This window comes from Pavona decussata, unplaced genomic scaffold (genome assembly GCF_977016875.1).
Source record: "Pavona decussata unplaced genomic scaffold, jaPavDecu1.1 SCAFFOLD_84, whole genome shotgun sequence".
NCBI classification, from domain to species: Eukaryota; Metazoa; Cnidaria; class Anthozoa; order Scleractinia; family Agariciidae; genus Pavona; species Pavona decussata.
This window is the reverse complement of record NW_028145502.1, coordinates 4,382,893-4,409,961: the sequence shown is the minus strand read 5'-3', so window position 1 is coordinate 4,409,961 and position 27,069 is coordinate 4,382,893. Positions and strand designations below refer to the sequence as shown.

The window sequence follows — 27,069 nt, the reverse complement described above, 5'->3', positions numbered from 1 at the left end:
TTACATCAGCTTCGTTTGTCTTGCAACATCTTAAACCTAAGTATAGATTTGAATGGCCAGAAGTATTTACTTGAGTACAGTGCTGTGATTTTACTGCAGCTAGTAATATAACATATACTTCGGTAGTTTAGTCTCAAACCACACGTGCTTGATTGCATTTTAACATCAGTTCGTAGAGCTAGCAACATTGGCAACTTTAGCAACTTGTTTTATTTCCCTCCCATCCCACCCGGGAGTAGTTTTATCACTTTTATATACGACAGCCGGGTTTTGTTATTATATCATGCTTGATCTTGCTTGGCTAAACAGGTTCTTATTTTCTTGGGTATTAAAATGGCAAATTTCTGCCAGCAGGTTCTTAAACCACTAGGTTCTTACACGCGGGTTTTTACTGTAGCAGAAGATGACCATGAAAGCAAAGACAAGTGGTATGAAGAGGTGGTAACGGACATGAAAGACTATTTTTCTGAAGAACCATCCACCATAGAAAGAGAACTTCTGACGCCAGATAGTGACCTTGTCGATTTCTTCATCAGTCCTCAAGACACTGATGTTATGGCACTACGCGATTTCGAAAGTATGGAGCCTCTTCACGAGGAACAGAACGGTCAAGACAAATTTATATACCCAGGAGCTACTGTTACTGTGAGTGTCAGCATGCTTCTTGTTATTACGTACTGCACTCGGTATCATTTATCTGGGGAAGCCATGGCTGATCTTTTAACCTTAATCAGTATACATTGTGCTGAGGTTCACCCTGGCTTACAATCACTCCACAATTTCATGAAGTACTTTCACCATTTGAAAAGCCCAATTATTTGTCATAAATACTGTTCCAAATGTTTGCTTCTTCTAAATGATGGAATTGAACACAGTGTGTGTCCAAACGACTTGTGCCAACTTGACTTAACAAAACGCGGAGCCAAATCGTTTTTTATTGAAGTTCCTACAGCCAAGCAAGTACAAAGCTTTTTTGCCAGAGATGGCTTTTTTTGATGACCTTCAATATAGATTCAGGCGGACCCCTCAGCCTGGGAAAATTAAGTGACATAACAAGGTAACAAGGTAACAGAGTAACAGGGTAACAAGGTAACAAGGTAACAGAGTAACAGGGTAACAAGGCAACACAGTAACAGGGTAACAAGGTAACAGAATAACAAGGTAACAGAGTAACGAGGTGACAGAGTAACAAGGTAACAGAGTAACAAGGTAACAGAGTAACAGGGTAACAAGGTAACAGAGTTAAAATCAAAAATAAAATTTGGGGACATAATGATTTCAAAAAGAATTTGGGTACATACTTATCAAAATAAAAAGTGAGGACATAATAATTACCATATATGAAGTACCTACCCCATCGATGGCGGAACAAAATGGCGGGAGATCGGCTCGACAGTTATAGGACAATTTCGGAGGCAATTACTGAAGTAGGCGGCTGTCAAGAACGAATTTCAACTTCACTAGAGAATTACCTGTGAAACTACGAACTTTAGAGACGGTAGTGAAGCGTTTTTAAGCTGCACGATGAATTGAAGAAACCTTCGTGGATACCAAGCAGTAAGTGTTATTTTTTTTACTTTAATTTTTGTTATGTATTTTAATTTTTTTTTTTTTTATTTTTTCCGAAATTTTGAGGGTTTCAGAAGGGGGTCCAGAAGGGGGGGTCCAGGTTTTGTCTACACCCGTGAGTTTATACTTCGTAAGCACTACGACGATCATATGATGGAGATCAGCGATGCAGTCTGAAACGTCCAGATGGCATGATGGGACAGGTATTTCTTGGGATCACCAACAGACGTCACAAATGTTCGAATTTTTGAAATTATGGTATTTGTTGAGGCTTGCCCAAAGAGCATGATGAAAAATGCCTTCTTGCCAAAATCAGCATCTTATTGCAATTTGTGGGTGGGATATTGGGACTTTTATGCTCCAATGACTCCATTCAAATCCTTTTAATTTAGTCTCTGATTTAACCGTTGAGAAGAGAGACAAAATAAGGGTGTCTCGAAAACGAAGATCTCTAAAATAAAGACCCTAAGACCCTTAGACCCCGACAACTCGAAGACGAAGACCCCCTTTTTTTTTCAAGTATATAAAGTACAAAAAAAAAAAAAAAAAAAGCAAAAAATACATTATATCATACCTCAAGTGAAACTTAATTCCTTTCTAGGGTCCTACCATGGTTATCCGCCATCTTGAGCTGAGATATTCATCTCAGATATTTATCTCAGATATTTATCTGTCTCGAAGACATTCGTCAGCTGCCGCTTTGATGTTGTAGGATAGCACATTTATTCTTGCACGGGTATGTCGTAGAACGGCGAACGCCGAATGCCGAATCAAAGCAAGTCCAATAATGTAAAATGTCCGCCATAACAACAACTAAAAGCTAACCGTCTGTATAATCAGTGTTGAACCCTAAATACTAATATTCAAGTGCTATATGTTATAGATAAGCGTTAGATCCTGCATTCTGCAAAATACGACTGCCTCAGTTATTCTATTTATTTCGCTGATTAGAGTTTTGCACTGACATTTCGTGGACAAAACAGACACGATTGTCAAATTTATATAATTTTAACATTATCAACATTTGGAGTACCATGTTTATAATCTCTCTTTAAAAAGGTAATTTCATTTTCAGAGTGATCGAGAAAAGAGCTATTTTTCTGGATAGTGTATTCGATTCTTCTTTAAAGTTTGGTTTAAAGTGTTTGTTTTAGTCCTTTGTCTAAGTTGTGGCAGTTGCACAAGCGAAGTGTCCTTGGAAGATTGCAATTCTAAGCTGACTAAAATCACATGCCCATCAGGATCACCAAATTGTGTAACAGGCAAATTTACATGCAGGGCCGCGGGACAAGAAAGCAAAACTGTCTTCTACAAAAGATGTGGCGCCAGAGGACAGAACGGCTGTGACACCACGAAGAGCGATACACCATCCTGCCCTTCTTCTTCGAGTACCTGGTCTTACAGTAATAATTGTTGTACTGGGAACAACTGCAATTCTGGAATCGCTCCCTCTCGGATCGTTTGCTCGGGATCATCCCATAGGATAAGCAGCAAGGTGACAGCAGTGATCACGGGACTATTTCCGTGGATTATCACTTACATATACTAAGTGCAAGCGCCGTATACATGTACTAATATTATAGTTTCAGTAATTTTCTTAACAGGAAGCGTTACTTGGCGCATAGAAACTTTTCAGATCTCTGGAACTTAACCTCTTAGTTCCTTGTAAACAGTAAGCCACGAAATGCATGGTAATCACGTTTAATTTTGAATTGTTAGTTATTGAGTTAAAAGTTGCCTTAATAATACAAAATGACTCTGATTTGTAGGAAAGCTATCATATGCATGTTTTCAATTGATTTGTTCCACCTCCGGTCGCTTTCTCTCCAAGAGGTGAAAGCCGTATGATCTCAGTTGTTTACGTTAAACATGTGTTGATGCTGCTGAGGGGTCTAATTTCTGTACATTGACACGTTTTCATTTTCAACTTGTATCTCTTCTCTTACCCCTGCCTCGCCTGAGGCTGTGGATTAAATCCTAAACTGAAATCATTGAAATGAAAGCTCCTAATATAAGCAATACTTTCCCGTGGTGTTGTTAATTATGCTGTAGAAAAATGTTCTATCTTTTTGAGTCTGTGGATGAAATCCTAAAGTACGATCATTCAAATGAAAGCTACTGAGCAGTACTTTCCTGTGGTGCTGTTTATTATGCTGTAGAAGGTGGTTCTATCTCTTGAGTATCTGGGGGAAATCCTAAAGTGTGACCATTCAAATGAGAGCTATTTATTCAAGTACTTTCTAGTGGCACTGTTTGATATGCTCTGCAATTGGAGTGGTTCTGACTGCTATGGCTGAGAAGGTCATTCCCGTGGTACTATTTATTATGGCGTGTAAGGTGGTTCTAGCTGTAAAGCTCATAACCGGCTGTATAACCGTTTCCACACTAGTTGTGGGGATTATGGAATGGCAAAGATTCACCGGCATAGTGGTTGAAAGGTTGTTCATCTATCTCAAATACTTGTAAGCAGCAATGCAATAAGCAAATAAAACTATAATCGGCCAACGTTTTCATAGTTTATTCAACGTGATTTCGCGGAATCGACACTTTCGCCACTTCTGCGAATAATCTATTTCCGTCTTTTACAAAAAAACTAGAGCCAAGCCCATTTTATTTTTGAGACTGGAGGACTACCGGTTTTTTTTTCAGCAAGAGATTATACCGTTACTTGACACCTATTCCTGCAGAGAGCAATGAAGACTAACAATCTCTACAGAGCCTGTCTTTCGAGAAGTTAAGAAAGCCTCTGTTAGCAGTGATGGGAGAACTCGAAATCGAAATAACACTAGTCTCAGAGACCAGCTCGCAATCCCGACAAAAGAAAACGATGATATAATTAATGTAATTTCGCGAAATCGATGACACTTACATCAGCTCGCGAGATGTTCGTTGTTTTCCAAGAAACTGGGATCAAGTTGTTGCGCGAGTCATTTTGGGGGCATTGATTGAACTTAGCTCCATTTGTTTTCTCACAACATCCTCAAAAGCTGTTAGGCATGTGAAAAGTTTTCTCAATTAAAAAATATTATTTAGGACCAATTGGCAATCTAACATGAAGCCCTCGAACACTCCCAGAAAGTCTGCAGATTGAGTGATGTTAACCAATGGCAGAATTTGTCTTCGCTTTTGCTTTAAACTCTTACTAGTAATAATCAAAGATTAGGGAGTGTATTCGATGATCTCGATCCCAGGCTCTCTCTCCTTTGCCAAGTTGGTGATGATGTCATCCGCCCCTGCAAAGTCTGCGGGGGTGCCAGATACGCGTCCCAAGATCCATTCATTCATTCGTAGACTGTCCCATACAATCTCGACTCCAAGCGCAATTAGGAGTGCGTGAACGCAATGATTCCACCGTTTAAACCGTCGGGCATTCTTAGCCCGTCATCTTTCGATTTTAACTCTAACAAGCGGACAAATCTAGTGTAATCCGCAGAGACGAACACTTTTATACTCTTTTGCATTGGTACTGCGGGTCTGATTTTGACCTTCGATATTTTAATCAAGTTGATGGGTGTGATAAAAAAGCCGATTCGATGACACAAAGTGTGGAGTGACCCGCCCAGAAGTTAGGGGTATGGCGACTTGACTGGATTTCTTCAGAGCCTCTCGTTGTCCTCCTCGTTTGGAGAGTCAAGAATGGCTCTGCTTGCATATTGGCATTTTCCAGTATAAATGAATACCAAAAGTAGTAAAGGGGGTCTATGCTTTTGGCGTGGCACTAGAGACAGGCAGAGAGAGAACGATGTGGTGTTTAATTTTCAAAGAGAGATTGGTGAAGTATTGCCGGCATTGATCGGACATGGACATCTCATCATGGAGCTGTCATACTAGGAACTACAAACAATCAATGGCGTCTGTCTGTAATCTAATCTCAGAAAAAGGTTTTTTTTAATAAGCTCAACACTTCTGCCATTATTCCTCCCGAGGACTATCAGCCCAAAGTGAAAAATTTCATCATGACAGTTTACTGGATATACTGAGAACTGCACAGAAGTTGAATTCACATTCGTCACGTTCGTAAAAGAGGAGAGAAGAAAGTGGGGAAGTACTCTTTGGATGGGGGCTTTTCAAGAGTTGAACGAAGCTTTTGAATTCAATGTCTGTTTATTACACTGTCATCCGAGAGACACTTTTAATCCGGTCAAGCCTGGCTGTACCATGCACGAAAGAACTGAAGATATTCGCGAAATTGGTCGACTAGTCTCCATCCTGCCTTACCAATTGATAACTTGAGACCTGGGAAATTTCTGAAACCTCGGTTGTTTTCCTTGATATCAAAGATTCAACGAAAGGCAATGATCTTGCCACTAATGTGCACTACAAACCTACAGATTCACACAGTTTATTTACTATACTTCATCTTCTCACCCGTCGCAGGTGAAAACTCCTTCCCATATTTTCAATTTCTTAGAAATGCGCCAATTCTTCAAAACACATGGCTGTCAAGGCTTTATTGTCAATAAGAGCCGACACCCAACAGCTTTTCATATGTAAATGAAAACTAGTTAGCATAAGAATCAGTGAAAGACAGTGAGGTTTGTATCAAAACAAGGTCACCCCCAGCCTCGCTCCCAATCCAAGCCCAGGTCACTTAGCACACAACTGTAAAATGGGCGATTGACAGAAGTAATGCATTGATCAAGTTCTCCAAGTTCCCTGCCATAGCTTGCCGTAATACTCTTGAAACTATCCAGACTCAGAAACTATGAAAATGCCCTGATAAAACAGGGTTGATACAACAAAACACCTTCCCTGGAGGGTTATCGAGAAGTTGAGTATTCCACAAGGTAAACTGGGATGGCCTGAAATGAAACAAGGGAGAAAAGTCGAGTTGACACAAATATAGAACGATTTTTGTTATATTCAGGGGTCAAAACAAAACCAACGAAAACTCATCCGCAAAAGCGTGTGTAACAAAAATTTCAACAGAAGTGGTACAAAATACTCTATACACTTTAATTGCCTTTTTGTTTTTAATTCTCCTCCAAATTAACATGACAATCAAACTTGCTAAACGCGGTACTTTTGGGTGCCTTTGAGCTGTTGTTTTTAATTTTCCCAACTCCCTAATTTAGTCTTTTTGGATTTTGTAACTTGTTACTACTTGTATTAGTTGCACATAGTGCCTCTGTATATTCAATGCGTTATAGCATTCTACAACATGTCATTCTTTTTTTAATTTTTTTTTTTGAGTAGTAAACAATGTTTTTAATGTAGTAATAGCGGTTAGTAGAGAATTGATGTAATGTTTTTAATAAGGGTAGTTAAGCATTTTTGTACAGCAAAAAATAATAATAATAATAATAATAATAATAATAATAATAATAATAATAAAAAAACGGTTTTGATTTTGTTCTTCACTACTCTTTGGAACAAAATCACATCGACGAAAAAAGAAAAAAAAAAAGAAAAAATATCGTTTTGTCGTTGCCGAGGCAACACGCTAGAGGACGTTCAAAAACTCATTAATAATTCATAAGCCCATGCAGTGGTTTTAAAACCCGATAAAACTTCGTCCTTATTAGTATGCGGTGTTTCATGTTTTCTCGTATGCTAATTTCCAACGTTCACAAAAGCATCATTCTCTCGCTTTTCCAGCAATGTTTTCGAAGCCCTTCAAAAAAACTCACAGCACGTGTTTTATCGGGTCTAAAACCACTCGGCTGCGCCTCGTGATTTTAAAACCCCGATAAAATACTGGTACTCGTGTTTTAAACATTTCTTTCAATTGCGACAGTATTATGAACCAATTATAGACGGAAGCCAGCCTTACCTGCAAGGGATCAAACACAACATATTCCTGCTGCGGAGGGCCTGGGTAGACAGGTGAAGGGGTGCGACCTCCAGTCTGTTGAGATAGGAAAAGAAGAACTGCATGAGAATTGCTTTGGACCTCATTATGAAAGCGAGGCTAAGTACAAAGCTTTTATTATGAAATTAGTTTTCAATCATATGCAAACAAAACTAAATTAAATTCTTAGAAATGCCGCATTCATGTAAAGCAGTTTTTCCAGCCGGTTTTAAACCTTTCAGTAAATGTATATACTATATTATAAGATTTCGTCAATTTTATTTTGTACTGACGAATTTATCGTGTTTTTAAAGAAAGTTATCCAATCCAATCCAGTGCATTAAAGAGGCACTGTCACGGAGATTTTGTCAAAGCTGTTCAAATATTCATCTTCTTACCAGTATGGAATCGTAGCCTGGTGGAGGAAGAGCCCTGGAACGAGAAAACGAGAATGCTACTTACTGCTAACATGATTTCTAAAAGCTCAAAAAAAAAATATTCTGTTAAAAAGATGCTAAGAAATAGCGACTCAATTGTTTTAGAATGCTTTGGGATGACAAGGCGAGGAAAGGGTTAAAATGGATTTTAAAATTAATAAATAAAACTAAAACGTGAGGCTTTGTTACGAAAATTTTCTCGGATTGCTTGGAGATTGGATGTAAAGTAGTAATCCAAGTGAAATAAGTTATAGATACTTTTATAAGCAACGCTTGATTGAAAATGCAAACGTAGCTTACAAGTAAGGCATCTTCATTTGGTAGAAAAAGAATGAAATTATTTTTGACTACCAAATTCAAAAAGAGGACTTCTGTCCTTATAATTCCCCGAGCTGTTAGCCCTGTGAAGGCAATTTGATTTTCCGATTAGATTTGACATCTGCTGCAGATCACAATCGCTGTAACCAACTGAGCTATGAGGTCAGCTAAGAGCTGGTCGTGGAAATTAAAGGGAACCTCCACTTCGACAACAAATGGACGGTAAATTGTTGGAAATAGTGTCTAAATTATGAATTTTAGTTTAAGAAGTAGAAATAACATACAAGTGTGCTCAAAATTAAATATGATTGCCGCCTATTTTCGCTTTTAAATTTCCCGCGCGCAGCCATCTTGGATTTCATGAAGTAATACGGTTGCTCTATTGTTTCACACAAAAGAACTTCTGCTTTCTAACAATAACGGCAACCGTATGACGTCATAAAATCCAAAATGGCAGCGCCCGGGAAATTTAAAAGCGAAAATAGACGAGAATCATATTTAATTTTAGCACACTTGAATGTCATTTCTACTTTTTAAACTAAAATTTAGAATTTAGACACTGTTTCAAACAATTTACCGTCCATTTGTTGTCGGAGTTGAGGTTCCCTTTAAGGTATTTAAGGACGATGCCTACTAATAAGGAAGTATTTTTGCGCGGCTTATGACTATGCAGGGAAAGCAGATCTTAACAAGGGTTATTGAAATCCAAAAAGAAAATTGGGGGTAACCACGCATTTTTTAGAGATAATGAAGCAACAGTTATTCTAAAACACAGTAAAATATAAAGCAATGTATGGCGTTTTATTCCGGACAGAAGCTTTATTATCTCTGAAAAATGCATGGTTACCCACAATTTCCTTTTTGGATACCAAAAGCACTTGCTAAGTTCTGCTTTCTCCGAATAGTTTTAAACCGCGCAAAAATATCCCTGTATTAGTAGGCACCACCCATAGGAAACCCGAGTATCTCAAGATGCGCAGAAGGTATGCGCAGAAACAATTATAGGCACCCTCCTAAATTCACAGCAATGGGTGTCATTTTAGTTGCGTCGCATATAATTACAGATGAAAAAGACATCTACTCTCCAGTCTGTTCGATTTTTAGACCATTCACCTCTCAAAATAAAATGCATCTCATTTTTTTGTATGCTTCAGAGCGGGTTTCCAATTGATTGTCCAAAGAAATTTGGCATTTGCGTCGGTTTTTCTTTATTACGTCTTGTAATTGGTGATCAAAATTCACGCCAATTATTTAACCAATGAAATCCAAAACCAATCGTGACTTGCCCGCACGCGTTTTCCTTCGCTTGATGCCAGTTACATGAATTTTCTTCGATTTCTGATTGGTTCATTTTACAGTTTATCTCTGTTGTGATTGGCCAGAGTAATTACTTTGGTTTTTGTTTTAGGACACTCAATTGAAACCTTTTGGGCTGATTTGCGGCGATTTTTTTGTCAGTCTATCTGGGAACTTAATTACATTCGACTCAACTAAAGCACAGAGTATTTTTTTTAACTTGCCTCACTTACATTTGGTGTGGAATTCTAAATTAACAGACGTAAAAAATTTCTCTACCTTCCACGATCCTGCACAACAACAGACTCAGTCAAACCGAGTCCAACGTTACACAATAGCAGCTTACCAGACTGTGGAAAACAGAAAGAAATAACGTAAAATAAAGTTACAAACAGAGACGAATATAGCTTGGGTTAGAACCATTGAAACTTGAGTTTTTAACTTGTTTTAAGCTGTTACTTCCGTCAGCCTAACCCATTAGGAGACGGCGCCAAACTCCTTTCATTCATAAGCCTCCCCCTAGAGGCTCTCCCCGCTCTCATCATCATCACCATCATCATCATCGTCATCATCATCATCATCATTTATTTGCCTTACTAAAAAAAGAAATCATTCAATTTACAAGTCAAGGTAATGGCGAGGAGACCTCAAGAAACCATCACGCTTATAAGAGAGGCCACCTAGGCTGTCATTAAAAAATAGAAAATATGGTGCTGGGTAAGTGTGACTTAGTCAATTCGTGATTTTACAGATAAAAAATGCAACATTTTTTTCCTTAAAGGTGAAAAAACTAGATGAAAAAGTAATTGATATTGAGAGAGAGTTCCAGATTTTGGGACCTTGGTAAAGGACTGTAAATTGCTTAAGATTTGTGCGACAAGAATGTCAGGATCGATAGTGGTTGGCTGTTCTGGTGCCATAATCATGCACTTGGCAACTTGTCTTGTTTTCTCCACGAGAATAAGCCCCTGAAAGGTCCTTTCCACGACCAAAGCTAAGGACTTATATACCGAATTTTACCGCGGCAATGGGTCCTTTGCAGCAAACATAACGGTAACATGGTATAGGATCCGCCATGCTAGAGAGCAAGTTGCGCATTGGGACATCCAAAACAAAGCGACTTCATCCAGTCAAACCTGAATTTTCTTTGTTTTGGATGTCCCAGTGCGTAGCTTGCACTCCAACATGGCGGATTTTGTACCATGTGACCGTTAGATTTAAAGGGTCTGTAGGGTGTTTTCCAATGACGTAACGGCGGCCATGTTGGTGTCCCAAACTAAACCTCTGGGAATTGAACTCTTTTTCATGCAAATACTTTCTTTTGTTTCAGTAAACCAATATGGCCGGTAGTCACCTGAATGAAAACGCTCTAATTCAGCCGTTTAAATTTCACATTTACAAGTAAAATTTACATTACCACTGAGAAGGCGGCCGCTTGACAGGCCTGCATCGAGAAATAAAGACCTTTCCCGTATGGACCTCGGGTAAAATCTAAAACGAAAGACAACGTGCTTAGCTGAAATGGCAAAACCTAAAATGACTATCTCAATAAAATGTGAGAAAGAATTCACCGTACGGGAAAAGATGGCGGTCGTACATTTTACCACAATACCTTGGCACATAGAAAGCCATTTTTTTTTTGGTGCGAAATTCGTCCCCGTACAAGCAACATTGTGTATGCAAGGTTTGACGTTTTTAGAACGTTTCTGTGTGTTTTTAGGGTAAATGTACCAGCAGCCATCTTTCTGGGTACAGTGGACTCATTCAATACAAGGGAAGTGTCAGATTTGGTGTCAACAGAAACCTAAACATAGTTGTCCAGTTTTGTTACAAATTACCACCCCAGTGTAATAAAACTGTCGATGAGTGTCTCTGGCCATAGATGGACTGGGTTGGAACTGATTGCAACTTGAAAACAGTTAGGCTATAGCCTAACTTTATTCAAGTTCTTACATTTTCGTTTCCAAAATGTTGAATGTTGATGTTCAGCTGTACCGTTCAATAATTGAATGGATTCCTTTCTCTTCTTGTTGTAGAATTATTTTTATTAAGTGAAGGTATTGTTGAACCATTTTCACCGAAGAAGCTCAAACTCACAGTGACACTTTCTCTTTAATTTAACACCTCTCATAGCTCTGCATAGCGTGAGATTTTTGTGGCAGTAGCCACTATGCAACCGTGTTGTACGTAAGTCCGTACATCGGAAGCTTTCGGGATTGCAGAATTTACTTGAAGTTGGGTCGAGTTCACCATGACAGGTTGACGAGATCTCAGTTGGCTTTGTTCGTAGATCCTTGTATTTCAATTCAAAATGGCTGCCGCGTCTCTCATGCGTGAATTTTCATGGTGTCAGTTTGTGGTTTTTGGAACGAAAACACAGGTTTTCATTACTGTAAATCAAGAACTACTTCTAAGGAACACTCGGCTGCTTACAAAGAGGAAATCAATGAGTTCATAGTAGAGAAATGCCTGTTCGAGATTGTGTCAAGGCGAAACATGTGCGATCGGAAACAAGGTCTGCAAATCATGAGCTGTAGACGTTCTCGGAATTTTTGTGTGTTCCTGGGAATCCACTTTACAAAATGCCACAGGTTTGAATGTGAATTTTACCATAATTTATGTTAAATTGGTCGATTTGTCACATTTCAAATAGCTTTGGCGAAATTTTCGAAAAACGAGAAATTGTACTTTAGTGACTCGCAGTTCGCTTGGATCGGTCGCCTTTACATAGCTTCACTCGAGGCGAAAATTGAACGAATTTGCTTTTCAGGCGTGAACACAGGTCGAATAAATTTTTCAATTAAGAAAGCACTAAGCTTATTGTCTGTTTAACCGTGTGTCTTGATTCACGGAATTTCTTCACCATGTGATCTTATGTAAACCACGGGAGAGCCAAACCATATCTACAGTATTACTGTCCCCAGTGTATTAAACTGTAAACAAACCGAAATCCTCCAGCGCATACCAAATTCGCCCATATGACAACATCATCAAATTACGCTGCACAATTTTTGCACTGATTAGACCTGTTCATTTACACCTCCGAATTTTATACAACATTGCTTTTTTACTGCAATATTCTACAAAAATAAAGCAGTAGTCACATGCAGTCATAGACTGCTTTTTATTATTCTGGGAGTACCAGGATTTTCGAAAACGACACGACTATATCCGAAGACTTCCGAAGAATCCCGAAGATTACCGGAGACGTTCCGAAAAATTCTGAAGTTTTCAAAAAAAAATGATTATGCTCCATACGGACCTTTAAAAGTAAGAGATTTCGGGGAAAGTATCGTCATTTACTCATTTTTCATGGATTTTTCGTTTCTCGCATTGGTTTGAGTTTTTTATTTCATTTTAAATAATAGCTCACATTTTTCAACCAGGAGTGAGAAATGGGTCCGTAAGCGTGAGCTAGCGTGAGATCGAAGTATTCAGCCCGCCGGTGTGAGACACACGCCCAAGGCGTGAGATTTGGCAGGTATACAGTACCTTCTTTGCTAAATCCTCGTTTCATAATTCTCTCTATCTGTTCATCACCAGTGCCTCCACAAAAATACAGTTGCGTGCAGATAACAGGATCGCCCAGCCTTTGAGTGCGAGAATCAAACCCTGTCTCCATGAAAGCGATGTGACATGACTCCACCTGCAAACAATGTGAGGAGACAAAAGAAGCCATATTGTACGTACCGTAAATTTTCTACCCCAGCAGCTAAACTCGGATTTACTTTCCTTTTGTACAATTCAGAGGAGGATTCAAACCTTCAGGTTAGTAAGGGGTGGGGGGTGGGGTGGGGCTCTCGAACGCTCGCTTGCTTCTCTTCGTGAAACCAAATATTTCGGCACCTCGACCCCACGGGCCTCAGTTTCAGTTTAAGAAATGTTCAGAGGGGGAGGGGAGGGGTGGAGGGGGTGGGGTTCACGGTTTTACCGTGACCGCCACCACTAGTCGACGCCGTTTTGAAATTGGCACTTCAAACTTGAAAAATTCAGCCTGAACTTATGAGAAGTTGGCGCATGCGCTTAGGTGACAGTGTTCAGCTTTAAAAGATGGTTTTGAAGTTAAGACTCCGCATGCTATTTAATTGTGAATTAGATATTCACGGTTAAGACTGCGAATTGTGAAGTCCACCTTAAAGTCGATAAATCATCGATAGGCCCTTCAAAGTTATTCAGTTGACACTAACGTTGGTTGCATTCAAAGTTTCCAAGTTACTATACCTTTTTCACGCTGTCTATTGTTACATTAGTGTAGTTCTTCGTAGACGTTAAGCTGCGTTTTATCTGCTGAACAAGCTGCTTTTCACTGCGGCTTGTAATGAACGAGGAAATAAACTCCTCATCCTCTGAAAAAAAAAAAAAAGGCAAAAACATTAAGCCATTCACATGCAGCCTTCCTTAGGTAAGTTAGACTACGAATAGTCCGGTATTTTCCCTAGGGATAGTAACGCGCGCGAAACACGCGCGCGAAAATCGCTTTCGCGAGGAAGGCAATTTTCGCGCGCGTGTGTTTCGCTCGCTTTAGAAACAACAAAAACGGATATCAAGACCGTCCCTTGTTTTCTCTAAAAACAAAAACAAAAAAAGGTGAATGAAGAGAAGATGGAATTTATCTTCTTGTGCCGCTGGATTCACGAAAACCTATTGGGGTAACATGTGTCCTATTTATTGTTTGAACACCAAAGACTATTCTCGATTCATCATAAAGGGACTATGTCACCTCAGGCGCATGCGCGCGTTGATGACAAGCACTATGAAATCGTTGGGCCAACTTTTTCAAATACCGTCGGAGAGTTCAGGAAGCTGTTTTCAACTGTTTGAATCGTGTTCATCTTCGGAAAGTTAGCTGAATGTTTTATTTACCAACGTTCTTGGGTAATTACAGAAGCTGTTTGTTGCGATATTTTTAAAAGCTTTTGCAATGGCAGAAAAGCAAAAATCCCGCGACGAGTTGTATGTAAATTAGTCTCAACCGGAGTCTACTGCGCATGTGCCCCAGCTTACATAGTCCCTTTAAGGGACCTGCTCCAGGTCAATTTCCAGGTACATTGAAATGGCTTAAAACTGGTCTATTTTGCTAGAAAAGGGAAAATTAAAGATAAGCTTATTCCTTTATCGCTGGACAAAAATAGAGAAGTCTTTTTATGCATGCAGAACTGAAAATTAACATGCATTTTTCCTATCTACATGTAAATTTAATTTATGTGTTCAAAGAATTTGTCCAAGCTGCAAAAACGTGAAATGGCAAAATGGAACAAGAGATTATAAAGGCCGGAACAAACGCCTCGAAGAAATAAATTTTTTGAAGGCCATGAAAACAAAAGATCTAGTAGTATTTTAGGCTGTCTAAGGAAGTCACATGACCTTGAGACACGTCACGAAAGTCCCCATGGGAAATCGCTTCCAGGTCCAGCTCTGTGTCGGTCACGTGTTTTTTGCTCAGCATTTCAGCAAGTGCTTCGTATAAGTCACCGTCATCTGGAAATTAAGAGACAAGGAAAATTCGACATGTTTTGTAAGATATGCTAAAACAGAGTTACATTGAAAATGTGAGCCGAACTTGAAGACGAAGTAAGAAGAAAGCACCGATAAAAATTCTACTTCGAGAAGAAGAGTGAAACACGATCCAGCTTACCGTCAGAATCTTGATCAAGGACGCCATCTTTTCCCTGCATCTTATAAGCAAGCAACTCTTTCTCTGAACAAATTAAAGTTTGTTAAATGATACTAAAGTTATCTAAACACGTTACCATAACAGTTTGATAACACGATAACAGTTTTGATTTTTGAAAACATCTCGACAGGTCCTCTGTAATCTTCAGTTTAAATTGCAAACTACAAAGTTGAATCTGTAATAAGTACATACAAATGCTAATGTTCAAGCGCGTTCAGCTACAGCGATGTGGTTTGCATAATATACTATAATTAACAATTATTCCACGAACGCGAGTTGGCTATAAACATCTCATATCCAACAAGCGCGAGGAGGTTGTTTTATTAAAAACAATAAAGCCATATTGCTAGATCTTACTGATTTCGCTATGCAGCCATTTCTCGGCCATGGTATAATGGCTCATATACCATGACCGCGAAGCCAATCAAATGCCTCGAATTGCATTATACAATGATTCAGTTTTTAATAATGACTTATATGTCATGGCCGATAAGCCAAACAAAACTCTAGAATTGCATTATACAATGATCGAGTTTTTATGCAACTTACCTAATTTGTATTTTTCCCTCTCAATTCTCTCTTTAGCGCTGGTCAGAGTTTTAATCGCCTCGTCTTGCGTGTCAACCTAAGGAAAACAAGGAAAATATGGTAACATAATATTCAAACAAAGTATAGCCGCTATGTAAAATCACGTTGACTTGAACGTCACTTGCTTTTATCTCTAAAATTTCACTATCTTCTTCACATTCCTCTTCACACGGCACTGAAACTAAAGTAGAGTTTGGCAAATGCAAGTTAGTTTGCGCGGATATTGCAAAATCAGTTTTTCGTTCCATGAAAGGGGCAGTATCACCTTTTTCAGTTTCAGTTTCAACGGCCAAAAGACATATTTATATCTATGGAATCGATAAAATAATGGTTCAGTTTTGTTAATAATAACCCTAACACAGAAACTAGTATTAATTATGTTTGGCTGCGGATGGCTAGGATGGAAATGGATTGCAACTTGAAAAAATTGGCCAATTTTTTTCATGTTCTTCTTGTGTATTTTGCAGAAGTCGCTTAAACTGATTGTAGCTAGGTCTTCCTCGGAGAAATCCCTAAATATTTTCTTCTCGGTGTTCAAAGGACATTTTCATGTTAGTAAAAAAGATTCTTTGTCAAATGTTTGAGCAGTTTTGAACAAAATACAGCAAGATCGCCGTGACAAAGCCCCTTTAAAACGTTCTGTCACCAACAGGAAGGATGTATGAATATGAAGCAGAATTCAGGAGCTGTGAAAAAAAAAAAAAACACGCAAAACCTACTATGGCTCTGAGCGTTTTTATTTCATGCTGCATTCTCATTACACAAGTAGTCTGGGCTTGGTAGGCTTCAAGGCTTTTCTCTCTCCTGTCATCAAAACAAAACAAAACAAAACAAAAACCAGAAAAGCCTGTTAGTAAAGAGAGCTACAAACCCTCAAATTTATAATAGACTGAGGAAGGGAAAGCAAGAGAGTTTGAACAAAACTAGTTGAAGTTACGTCGAGAACTGACAATGGGCCATTTCTGAGTTGCTTTGAACCTCATTATGAAAGTGAGGCAAAGCATATATACTGACAGTTTTTATAATGAAAATTAGTTTTCATTCATATGCAAACAAGCCTAAGCTTTGCTCTTAGCCTCGCTTGCTTTAATGAGGTTCACAGTATATTATGTTGTTAGCCATTACCATTTTCTTATGTCATCATCCATTTCTTTTAGATCTTCTTCGCTCCTAAACGCACCAGAATAATCCGAACCTAAAATATAGAAAGTGCAAGTAAAAAATATTTCATCATCTAAAGCAAGCTTTTGAGCCTGACAGTGCGGCATGGGGACTGCGTGTCGGCTCCTCTTGTGAATCTGTCCGAGTTCTTCTTTTTGATCACAAACCTGCTTACTACAGTGAAAAGGTGAGTGGTCCCGGCCCGGAATTAAGTGCAGTGGTGTAAGATAACACCGAGAGAAAATATGGGAACAGAGATTCAACAGCCGCCATTACACAACGCGGCGTTGGCACGCTCCGATGAATTCCCGTGACGTCACACTGACCGTTTGCGGACGTCTCGGGAACCGACTTCCGTTCAGACGATGTCTAAATTAAATAAATTAAGTGAAATTCACAAAGCTCAGCCAACACCTCTAGTTTCCCTCTCCGTCCCTTTATTTTCTCTTGATATTTTCTCTGAGTATTGCCGAGGCGAGATTACCATCTTTCGTTCGGTAAAACCGCGGCAGAAAGCTAGCCTAAGTATTGCTTCGCGTGTGGAGAAACCATAGACCAAAGAACTGTGATTACTTTTCAGTACGCATACATGCTTGTTGTATTGTTTCCTAAGACACGAGATTCCAACGCCCTTTTAAACACACATTTGTGTCAGCTAATACAGATTCTATTTACCGTGTCTAAATACATTTGTAAGTTATCGTATCGTATCGTATCGATTTGTTCGGATTCTTGATGATAATGATGATGATGATGATGATGATGATGATGATCATGACGATGATGATGATGATGATGATGATGATGATAATGATGATCATGATGATGATGACGGTAATGATGATAATGATGATAATGATGATGATGATGATGATGATGATGATGATGATGATGATGATGATGATGATGATGACGATCACTGGTAGGGCTTAAAGGGTTAAATATAAAGATCTTACCAGTGAATGGTGGGAGGTAACACATCAGGGTACTGTTTATCCAGTTGTCCGTCAACTCACTAACAAAGGAAAAGGTATGGAGGGAAGGTAGGAAGGTCAGACATTTTTTTATTAGATGCATGTGTAATATTATCAAGAAAAGTCTCCCACACCTGTAAAGTATTTTTTACTGTTTACAAATTCCATTATTTGGGATTGAAATTTCAAGTTGACTTTAGCATGAAAAAGCCTTAATTCTAGGCATGCAGCACAAAAAGCGGCCAAACGTAGGTCTTGTTCTCTTAATTTGCTTTTGTAATTATTTAGTAATTTTCATCTTGTTTTCAGTCCAGCACTCTAGTACGTTACTATTTTTGCTTGCTTAAATGGCTAGTGAAAGCACAAAACCTGTTAATCTCGAGCCCCGACGTTTAACTTAAATCAACGGAAACGTCTGGTCTTAAATTGGACAAACTATTGTTGAATGCCTTTCTTTATTATAAAAATGAAGGACTTGTTGCAAGAGGAACGCAAATGGTGATTTGGCTCTTAAATCCAAATTGCTCCAGATAAGCTCTATTTTGGAAAAACAGACCCGATATCGTGTGAAAATTTAGTTTTTCGATTTTTAAAAGAATTAAGGGAAGTGGTCAAAACTATTAAACTCGAACCTGGCCCACCAAATCACAAAATACATGGTGGTCTCTGCCTGCACCCCGCTTCCTCAACCTCAAAAGATGGTGTCTTTATTGCATAACCACCCCTCTATCTACATTGTAGCAGTAAAAATGACAGCTAAGATTCAAACCTCACTTTTCTTGTTTATCTAGTAATGCTGACTCTTGCTTGCTGAATATTTCTGTGTCAACTCAAATTTTAAGGCCAATAAAATTTTGTCGGTGATGTTCATGATAGGTGGTGTCTTCTACAACCCCCCTACCCCAGACAAGGTGGGTCCAAGATCTTCGAACAAAATTGTTATGACGAGTTCCCTAAATTTGAAGGATTAGCTCATTATGTTTTCTATTTTAAAATCGTTCAAATCCAAAACCTTGAGCACGTCAAACAAGACAGAAGACAATGCCTTTTCGCTGAAACGGAAGGGTTTTGAGAAATAGCAACGAGGTAATTCTTGGAATTAAAGAGTTTTCAAAATAGACAGGTTGTAACAAATGGAGAAAGAGGAGAGGGAGGAGGAGGGTGAGGGGAGGGTGGAGGAGGAGAAGAAGAAGGGGGGAGGGGGTTGTGTTGTCCTGTTACCTGAATCTGCTACAAAGGACAACATCATCGGTGAAGCCGCTTCGCTTGAAGAACTCCACAGCATCATTATCAGCATATACTGCAATGGTATCATATGGACCAATGATGGTTGGATCTTTTAGTGTCTGGTGTGTAAAAGCAAACAAACTGTGGCATAAGAATTTTATATCTCTCTTTGCCAAACTTAAGCATGCAGCGACCACGGCAACGCCATTGACAACGTCACTTGAAAAAGTAACTTTACTTCATTTTGTGCTACTTCCCCATTATTTCAACTCGTTCAACTTCTACACAAACGGCGAACTACCCGGGTACCAAATTGGTGGAAGTGGCGTTCAAGTTAACAAAGAGAATGAAACATTCACCGTTATGTGTTTACATTCTCCAAAAAACCTTGAATTTGGTCATTCCACGTTGCTGTTTTGCACAGGACGGCAAAGAAATGTACGAAAATTTAAAAAGCACGCCCAGAGCGATTGTTTGTGGCATAAGAATTTTATATCTCTCATTGACAATAGGGAACTTAACCAGCCACGACGGCAACGCCATTGAAAACGTCACTTGAAAAAATGACTTTACTTCATTTTGTGCTACTTCCCCATTATTTCAACTCGTTCAACTTCTACACAACCGGCGAACTACTCGGGAACCAAATTGGTAAGAGTGGCGTTCAAGTTAAGAAAGAGAATGAAAAATTCACCGTCATGTGTCCACGTTCTCCAAAAAACCTTGAATTTGGTCATTTCACGTTGCTGTTTTGCACAGGACGGCAAAGAAATGTACCAAGATTTAAAACGCACGTCCAGAGAGATTGTTTTTTTAAACCTCTTGTTCCGCGGCATTGCCGTTGCCGTCGTCGTTCTCGTTGATTGCTTAAGTTCCCTAATATCAAAGCTAAACAGGGACGGACAAAATTAATGCGGAACTTTGAATGGATAAGTATGATCTCATTCTTATCATGATTAAGAACAGCAAAGTTCTCCAGGACTCACCTCAATGAGAAACTTTCCAACACCTGACTTCCGGCATCTTCTTCTTACCGCTAGTAAGTTGAGTTGCATTACCTTTTCTGACGGTCTGTGACGACTTATGCTGACAGAAAAAAAATCACTTTTGAGAAATAATGAGACACTATGGCACCAAACGAGGACATTTAAGCAAAGTACTTAAAATGCTATCTCCTCTGCTCCCAGATAGTTTGGTGGACGTTTAAAGGTATATCTGTGTAAACTAATAAAGTTTGACCTCTTCGAATGCTTAAGCTTAAAATTTACGTTCAGAAACTTGCTTGAAGCAGAATCTCAATCATTCACCGAATTTACTAGCTGTTTGTTGGTTTAACGAAAATGCAAATTGACTTTTTTTTGCATTTTAAAGGGGCAGTGTCACAGATTTTTAATGTCACTATGAATAGCCCAAAAACGTATTTGTTTCAATGGAATCGTTAAAATAATGTTGAGTTTTGTTGATAATGACGCTACTAGTGCACAGAAAGTACTATTAATTATGTTTGGCTGCGGATGGCTAGGATAAGAGTGGATTGCAACTTAAAAAAATTGGCCAACTTTTTCAAGTTATTCCTGTGTATTTTGTTCTTCTTTGGAGAAAAACCTTATTATTTTCTTCTTGATGTTGTAAGTCAGAGAAATTTTAGGTTACAGCCAGGCTGTTTATAAACTATTTGTGATTGAACAGTTTTTGTCAAAGTAAAGCAGAATCGCCGTGATAGTGTCCCTTTAACGAAGCATTTGCCCCTCCGAAAACAAAGCACTTAGTTTTCCAGTGTTAAGAAATTTTGACCAGATATCTTCCGAAGAAAACTATAGATTTTCTTTGCAACTAACTAAATCTGAATTTCTAAGGCGATTGAGGCAGATACCCACCGAAGTGACACCATTGCTTCCCCGTAACCCGGCAAACGAGAACATCATCAACAATTGTTAAATTGTTGTTCCCTGCATTGATCTCACATTATTTTATGGCCTTTTCAAATGGAAATTTGTGAGAACTAACACATCTTGATCTGCATGTTCAGATTTTTTAGCTGAAAATCTACATTGCCAACACGTCAGAGAACGAAATCTTATTTCCGAATTTAAGAGCTGTCGTTGGCTTTCTGAAAATGCTAGCTGACCTTTTTTCGACCTTTTAGCGACTTATTTGCCTATTTGAAAACAAAAGAGATTAGTTTTTCATTATTGCAAAAGTTTGAGGCGAACTTTCGCTAAAGAAAACGCTTGTTTTTCTTTACAATTTAATCCGAATCTCTGAGACGGGTAATGATCTTTCCGAACAAGATACTGTGTATTCCACCGAAACAGACCATAAGGACCTGATTAACTCTTTAACCCCTAATATAAAAGAGCAAATTCTCCTATCTTGTCCCCATACTTTCCTTATAAAAGTGCTGGGAAGAAGTTATTAAGATATCAAGAAAATTTACCTTGGGTGATCGTATCCTTAATTCTCATGACCTCAGGGATTGAATAAGCATTGATATTACTAGGAGAAATTTGATGCTGATCACTGGGTTAAAATCACAGAAACCCAAATCCTCACCTATAAGAGCGTTCATATGTCGCAGCTCCAATAATCAAAGACTCAATTCCTAGGGAAGACTCTGAAACTACAAAGAACCAAGCAAACAACACACAGGTTTAGTATTTTTATGTCAGGGTATTTAAAAATCATACACTACAACACTCCAAAACTTGTTTTTATTCACTGGCCAATTAGTTTAGCTAGAAGGTTGGCAACACTTTTTTTCAGGACCATAAATTTTAGCTGTTAGGACAACCACATGGTAAAAACTTGAATGGAATGAACCCTTACCCGGTAAAGCCCTGATTTCAATATTTATTATTCAAAACATCGCAAATTTTCGAACTCTCCCAGATTATCTGAGAGTTTCCTGGATTCAGAGTGAATCTCCCTGTCTCCCATACAGGCCCCAGTTGTTCAAAGGCCGGATAACTTTATCCAGTGGATAAGTCACTATCCGACAGTTTCAATCTGTGCAAAGATTTCAGTATTTCCTCTTGTACAAGCGAATATGAACACTCTAACCACAGCTTAGTCTGAAAGTGTACGAAAACCTTGGACAACATTTAACGTGAAGTATTTTTTAGACTCTGTAAAGCGCCTTATCCACCGGATAAAGTTATCCGGCCTTTGAACAACTGGGGCCAGGTCACCAAATCTCCTGAATAAAAGTGATTTTTTTATTTTTTTCCCCCCTCTAAAATAAACTAAAATTTCAAGCAGATGTTTCCCGAAAATCTACAATATTTCAGTTTTTCAAATTTACATTATGCTTCCTGGGGGCATTTCTTCCATCTTTTCCCACATCTGCTGCAGAAGTTACAGAGAACAAGAAAATGGAGGGGTGATTTTGCAGGAAAGAAGGAAGGGTTCAATTTTTCTTTAGGGAGAAGGATGGGCAATTTGGACCATTTTTTAGGGGGGGGGGGACAGGGTATAGATCAATTTGGAACATTTCGTGAGGAGAAGTAGGTTGATGATGGGGGAGGGTGGAGAGGGGGGTGGCTAGCACAAAAGGAAATCTCCAGATTTCAGAACTCTAAGGGTTAGCATCTCTGAATTTTTGGTGTTTTTTTTTTTTTCATTCTCATGAATGGTCTGGCAAATCAAGTAGCATCATGCTGTTAGGAGAAATTAGATTCTGGTCACCACTGGGGCTTTAAAGTTTGAGCTCTGTGCTGCAATAATTAGAACAGGCATTATTTTTTGTGTTTTTCAAGTGAGCAGGCTAGAGGCAAGCGTAGAGTGTGAGTGATGTGCGACTGCACCCACCGTAATGCAAGGCTCATGCTGACTGCACTTGCATTGTGCTACAATGCCTCCACTTGCCTGAAAAACGCAAAAATAACCCCTGTCCTGCAGGCTATGCCCCACCTGCCTGGGACAACTGTGAGTGGTTACCATTATCACTTTGTCTCTCTGTTCTCCTCTTCTTAGCTGCTTCAACAAAATCTTCAGCTCCTTTAGAGAAATCCTCTTCTTCACCTTCACTAAATATTAAATAAACCAACACAATAATGGATCAAGAATAAAAAGAATTCTTAGTAATGAAAAGGCTTTCAGTTCAAGTGAAGAAAAAGTTTTGTTCTGACTCATTTAAGCAATGATGTCATTAAGACAGAATTTGAACCTCTGAAAGAGACCTTATCAGCTGCTGAAATTTGAACAGAACAAAAATACTTGAGGTTAATTCTAAAGATGCACAGGGCAAAGAGCAGGATGGGTTTATGAATGAACCTGTTGAGGTGTTTCTTAGCTACATCCCTGCTTAAGAGTACATGGGATTAAATAAGTCTCATCTCATTTATAGTTATTCTGTATTAAAAGGTAACAAATGAGATTTCTAAGTATGTGTTAAACTCTCAATTGTACACTGTACCTCTCATCTGATCCTTCACTGTCATCGGTGTCGCTAAACACTCCATCAAATTTCCTTGGTTCATCAACCTTTTCCTTCCCTTCGGGTGTGTCTTCATCGCCAGTTTTATCTTTCTCTTTTTCCATCAACTGATCATCGAGTGCTACTCCACTGTCACACTTGTAGTGCGAAACAGTTTCTGACTTTTGTGAGCTTTCATCTTCTTCTGAACTGTCATTGTCAGAGTCAGAGCTCTCATTTTTTGCATCCTTGTTATCACTCCATGACACTTGTTTATTTAACTTGCTTGTCTCTTTTTTATCAATTAAAGTTTGTTGCTCATTGGTAGTTGAAGTTGTTGAGCGAGCATCAGCTGATTGCTCCTCAAAAAGAGCGTCAAGTGATGAATCATCATTTGCTGGGAAAAAACTTTCCTCTGTTTCGTCTAGGATGTCATCATTTTCTGGACTTAGACCTTTCATCTCCAGCAAGACATCTAACATTAAATTAGTTAACAATAATTAAGATTATGAAACTGGATTATTGAAATTTTTGAGACTATAAATCAATGCCAGAAAAATAGATTGCAAAAAATAAATTAATGTATGCAGCATAAGAATTGAGATGATCAAATGGTAATCTTGTAGTTATTAAACATTATTAATTATTTGCACCATTCTTTTCAGGGGACAATGGAAAAATAAACTAAATTAATTATATCATTTTATGATTACGAACTAACTCGATTGATTACACAATCTGTTATACCAAGGAATCCTAATAATATCAATAATAATAATAATCTTAAAAGAAATGATTTAGAAATACATGAAACAAGAAATATTAGTGATAGGAACCGACGTTTCGGTGCATCTTGCGCCATTATCAAGGTACATAATTAATGATAAAAAGCGGTTTGTAAAGGCTAAGTTGAAGCGAATTTGCATAACATAGCGGCAAGCTAATTACTTAAATACTTTCGCACGAAGAGAATCGGACTGCACATTCAATGTTGGTTTAAGCTCTTGAATATACAACATTTCATTGACAAGGCAGTCAAATTTGTTCATGCATTTCTTGAGCACATTGAAGCGTGCTAAGAAATTGTTCGAAACAGCAGTGTTATGTTCTTTGTAGTAATGCTTGCAGATTGATGACGCCTTTTGACGGTGTCCCTCAACGCGCGTGTGAAGGTGGCCCTTTGTATACCCAACATAACCTGCATCACACAGGTCACACTTGAATAAATAAACAACACATTGCTGGGTTACAATGTTGGGCTTGGGCTCACGCAGGCTTAGATCTTGATTAAGCTTACGGCTAGTAAACACGGGTTGAATGGTCTTTCCCACCTTGCTGCTAAGATCTCTAAGTTGCCGTTTGACAGACACTGCAGCATCCTGATCTTTATAGGGGATAGCTATCCGGATGACGTCATCGGTATGCTGTTTAGACTGGTCCGCTGTGACTCTCGAGGTGATAAACTTGTTAATGACAGAATCAATAAGGTGATTTGGATACCTCAGCTTTCGGAAAACTCCTCTCAAGCGTTCACACTCCTCTGAGAAATGTGTCCAAGATGATGATAGCCGGTGCGCGCGATCAAGCATGGTGACGAGCAAACCCTGTTTGTAACGGCTGATCTTCTACATGTTGCTACAAAGGGGCAGCTGTTTCAGTTCGATGGGGCCCTTTACGAACAGACCGATGGAGTAGCCATGGGGTCTCCCCTTGGACCCCTTTTGGCTAATGTATTCATGTGCTCCATTGAAGAGTCCCTGAAAAGTCAAGGAAAACTCCCAGATTTTTACCGCCGCTGCGTAGATGACACTCTGGTCAAGATGCCAGATCTGGCAGCAGCCACAGCATTTCTGGATACCTTGAATCACGCCCATAGCGCCGTAACTTTCACTATGGAGGTAGAGGAAAATGGGATGCTCCCGTTCCTTGGTTTACAGCTTCTAAATCGCGCACCATGTGTTGAGACAAAGGTTTACGTTAAGCCGACAAACACAGGTCTTCTCCTGCACTATCATAGCCATGTGGACAGCCGCTACAAACAGGGTTTGCTCGTCACCATGCTTGATCGCGCGCACCGGCTATCATCATCTTGGACACATTTCTCAGAGGAGTGTGAACGCTTGAGAGGAGTTTTCCGAAAGCTGAGGTATCCAAATCACCTTATTGATTCTGTCATTAACAAGTTTATCACCTCGAGAGTCGCAGCGGACCAGTCTAAACAGCATACCGATGACGTCATCCGGATAGCTATCCCCTATAAAGATCAGGATGCTGCAGTGTCTGTCAAACGGCAACTTAGAGATCTTAGCAGCAAGGTGGGAAAGACCATTCAACCCGTGTTTACTAGCCGTAAGCTTAATCAAGATCTAAGCCTGCGTGAGCCCAAGCCCAACATTGTAACCCAGCAATGTGTTGTTTATTTATTCAAGTGTGACCTGTGTGATGCAGGTTATGTTGGGTATACAAAGGGCCACCTTCACACGCGCGTTGAGGGACACCGTCAAAAGGCGTCATCAATCTGCAAGCATTACTACAAAGAACATAACACTGCTGTTTCGCACAATTTCTTAGCACGCTTCAATGTGCTCAAGAAATGCATGAACAAATTTGACTGCCTTGTCAATGAAATGTTGTATATTCAAGAGCTTAAACCAACATTGAATGTGCAGTCCGATTCTCTTCGTGCGAAAGTATTTAAGTAATTAGCTTGCCGCTATGTTATGCAAATTCGCTTCAACTTAGCCTTTACAAACCGCTTTTTATCATTAATTATGTACCTTGATAATGGCGCAAGATGCACCGAAACGTCGGTTCCTATCACTAATAATAATAATAATAATAATAATAATAATAATAAATACATGTAATAATAATTTCATTAAAAGAATGATTAATGATGATGATGATGATGATGATGATGATGATGATAAAAATAATGTATTAATGTATTATGTCATGAAGATTGACTACATTTCACTTTCAGTTTCTCAATCAAGTTTTGTTCAGTGTCAACTAACACGTCATCATCCCTGGCTTCATCGTCATCGTAAACTTTAGTATTTTTAAATCTTCGGATTCACGAGTAGCACAAAAAGTGCTAATATTTCTGAGAAAAGAAAGCAAATTATAGAAGCTATAGAATGAGTGAACGGAAGTTTCGAAGATCACTATTCAACACAATTTTTGGCCACAGGAAACTGGGGATAAAAAATTGTAAACAACTTTACCTTGGAAATCTCTCAGTAAAACTAAGGTTTTCGCCCATTTTCCACAAACTGTCGGATACAAAACTTCAGGTGTGATCTCAGGAAGGCAATTATCGTACAATGCTACAACTGCATGAAGTAATTCTTGATTTGAGACCTACAAATTAACACCAAATGACTTGTAAACAATAACCAGGGCCCTTAGTAACCAACACTACCATTCACTTTCAAGAGCTGTATCATTAAAGATGATGCGGTTACCCCTTCAACTGCTGTAATGCTTGATTCAAGCAACCTTTTAAACTCTACCAAGTATGGTCGTACTCGAACTCTTCGCTTCGATTTTGCAGAATAGAAGCGAAACTTCGAAGGCATCCTCCAACAAATCGAATTGACCGCCATCTTGATTTCAAC

General features: G+C 38.9%; 3 protein-coding genes and 1 long non-coding RNA gene across 4 annotated transcripts; 2 read left to right on the top strand and 2 right to left on the bottom strand.

Moving 5' to 3' along the window:
* Positions 1 to 2,272: 2,272 nt before the first annotated feature.
* On the top strand, positions 2,273 to 3,351 carry LOC146475580 (uncharacterized). The gene is made up of 2 exons (XR_014865845.1): positions 2,273 to 2,358; positions 2,724 to 3,351. It is a non-coding gene; the product is annotated as an uncharacterized LOC146475580 (long non-coding RNA).
* A 2,896-nt stretch (positions 3,352 to 6,247) lies between these two features.
* Positions 6,248 to 27,064, bottom strand: LOC146475577 (uncharacterized). Its single transcript, XM_085115950.1, has 20 exons — positions 26,917 to 27,064; positions 26,677 to 26,812; positions 23,450 to 23,924; positions 22,972 to 23,060; positions 21,589 to 21,655; positions 20,022 to 20,121; positions 19,030 to 19,154; positions 17,791 to 17,849; positions 16,799 to 16,868; positions 16,393 to 16,477; positions 15,635 to 15,710; positions 15,047 to 15,109; positions 14,776 to 14,889; positions 13,633 to 13,757; positions 12,904 to 13,057; positions 10,829 to 10,902; positions 9,691 to 9,761; positions 7,759 to 7,792; positions 7,343 to 7,417; positions 6,248 to 6,371 (listed from the first exon to the last, which is right to left on the bottom strand). The coding sequence occupies exons 1-20, from the start codon at positions 27,055 to 27,057 to the stop codon at positions 6,330 to 6,332; spliced, it is 2,175 nt and encodes a 724-aa protein (XP_084972076.1). The 5' UTR covers positions 27,058 to 27,064; the 3' UTR covers positions 6,248 to 6,329.
* LOC146475579 (uncharacterized) lies at positions 24,238 to 25,056 on the bottom strand. Its single transcript, XM_085115586.1, has one exon. The coding sequence runs from the start codon at positions 25,036 to 25,038 to the stop codon at positions 24,394 to 24,396; it is 645 nt and encodes a 214-aa protein (XP_084971712.1). The 5' UTR covers positions 25,039 to 25,056; the 3' UTR covers positions 24,238 to 24,393.
* On the top strand, positions 25,103 to 26,260 carry LOC146475578 (uncharacterized). Its single transcript, XM_085115585.1, has one exon. It carries the CDS (start codon positions 25,147 to 25,149, stop codon positions 26,149 to 26,151), a length of 1,005 nt encoding a protein of 334 aa, XP_084971711.1. The 5' UTR covers positions 25,103 to 25,146; the 3' UTR covers positions 26,152 to 26,260.
* Positions 27,065 to 27,069: the final 5 nt, after the last annotated feature.

Coding starts and splice junctions, on each gene's coding strand:
- LOC146475578 (XM_085115585.1), top strand. CDS start 25,147: ATGGGGTCTCCCCTTGGACCCCTTTTGGCTAATGTATTCATGTGCTCC.
- LOC146475577 (XM_085115950.1), bottom strand. CDS start 27,057: ATGGCGGTCAATTCGATTTGTTGGAGGATGCCTTCGAAGTTTCGCTTC. Junction 16,478..16,798: donor GATGATGACATAAGAAAATG/GTAATGGCTAAC, acceptor TTTTGATGACAG/GAGAGAGAAAAGCCTTGAAG. Junction 14,890..15,046: donor CCTTGATCAAGATTCTGACG/GTAAGCTGGATC, acceptor CTTAATTTCCAG/ATGACGGTGACTTATACGAA.
- LOC146475579 (XM_085115586.1), bottom strand. CDS start 25,038: ATGCTTGATCGCGCGCACCGGCTATCATCATCTTGGACACATTTCTCA.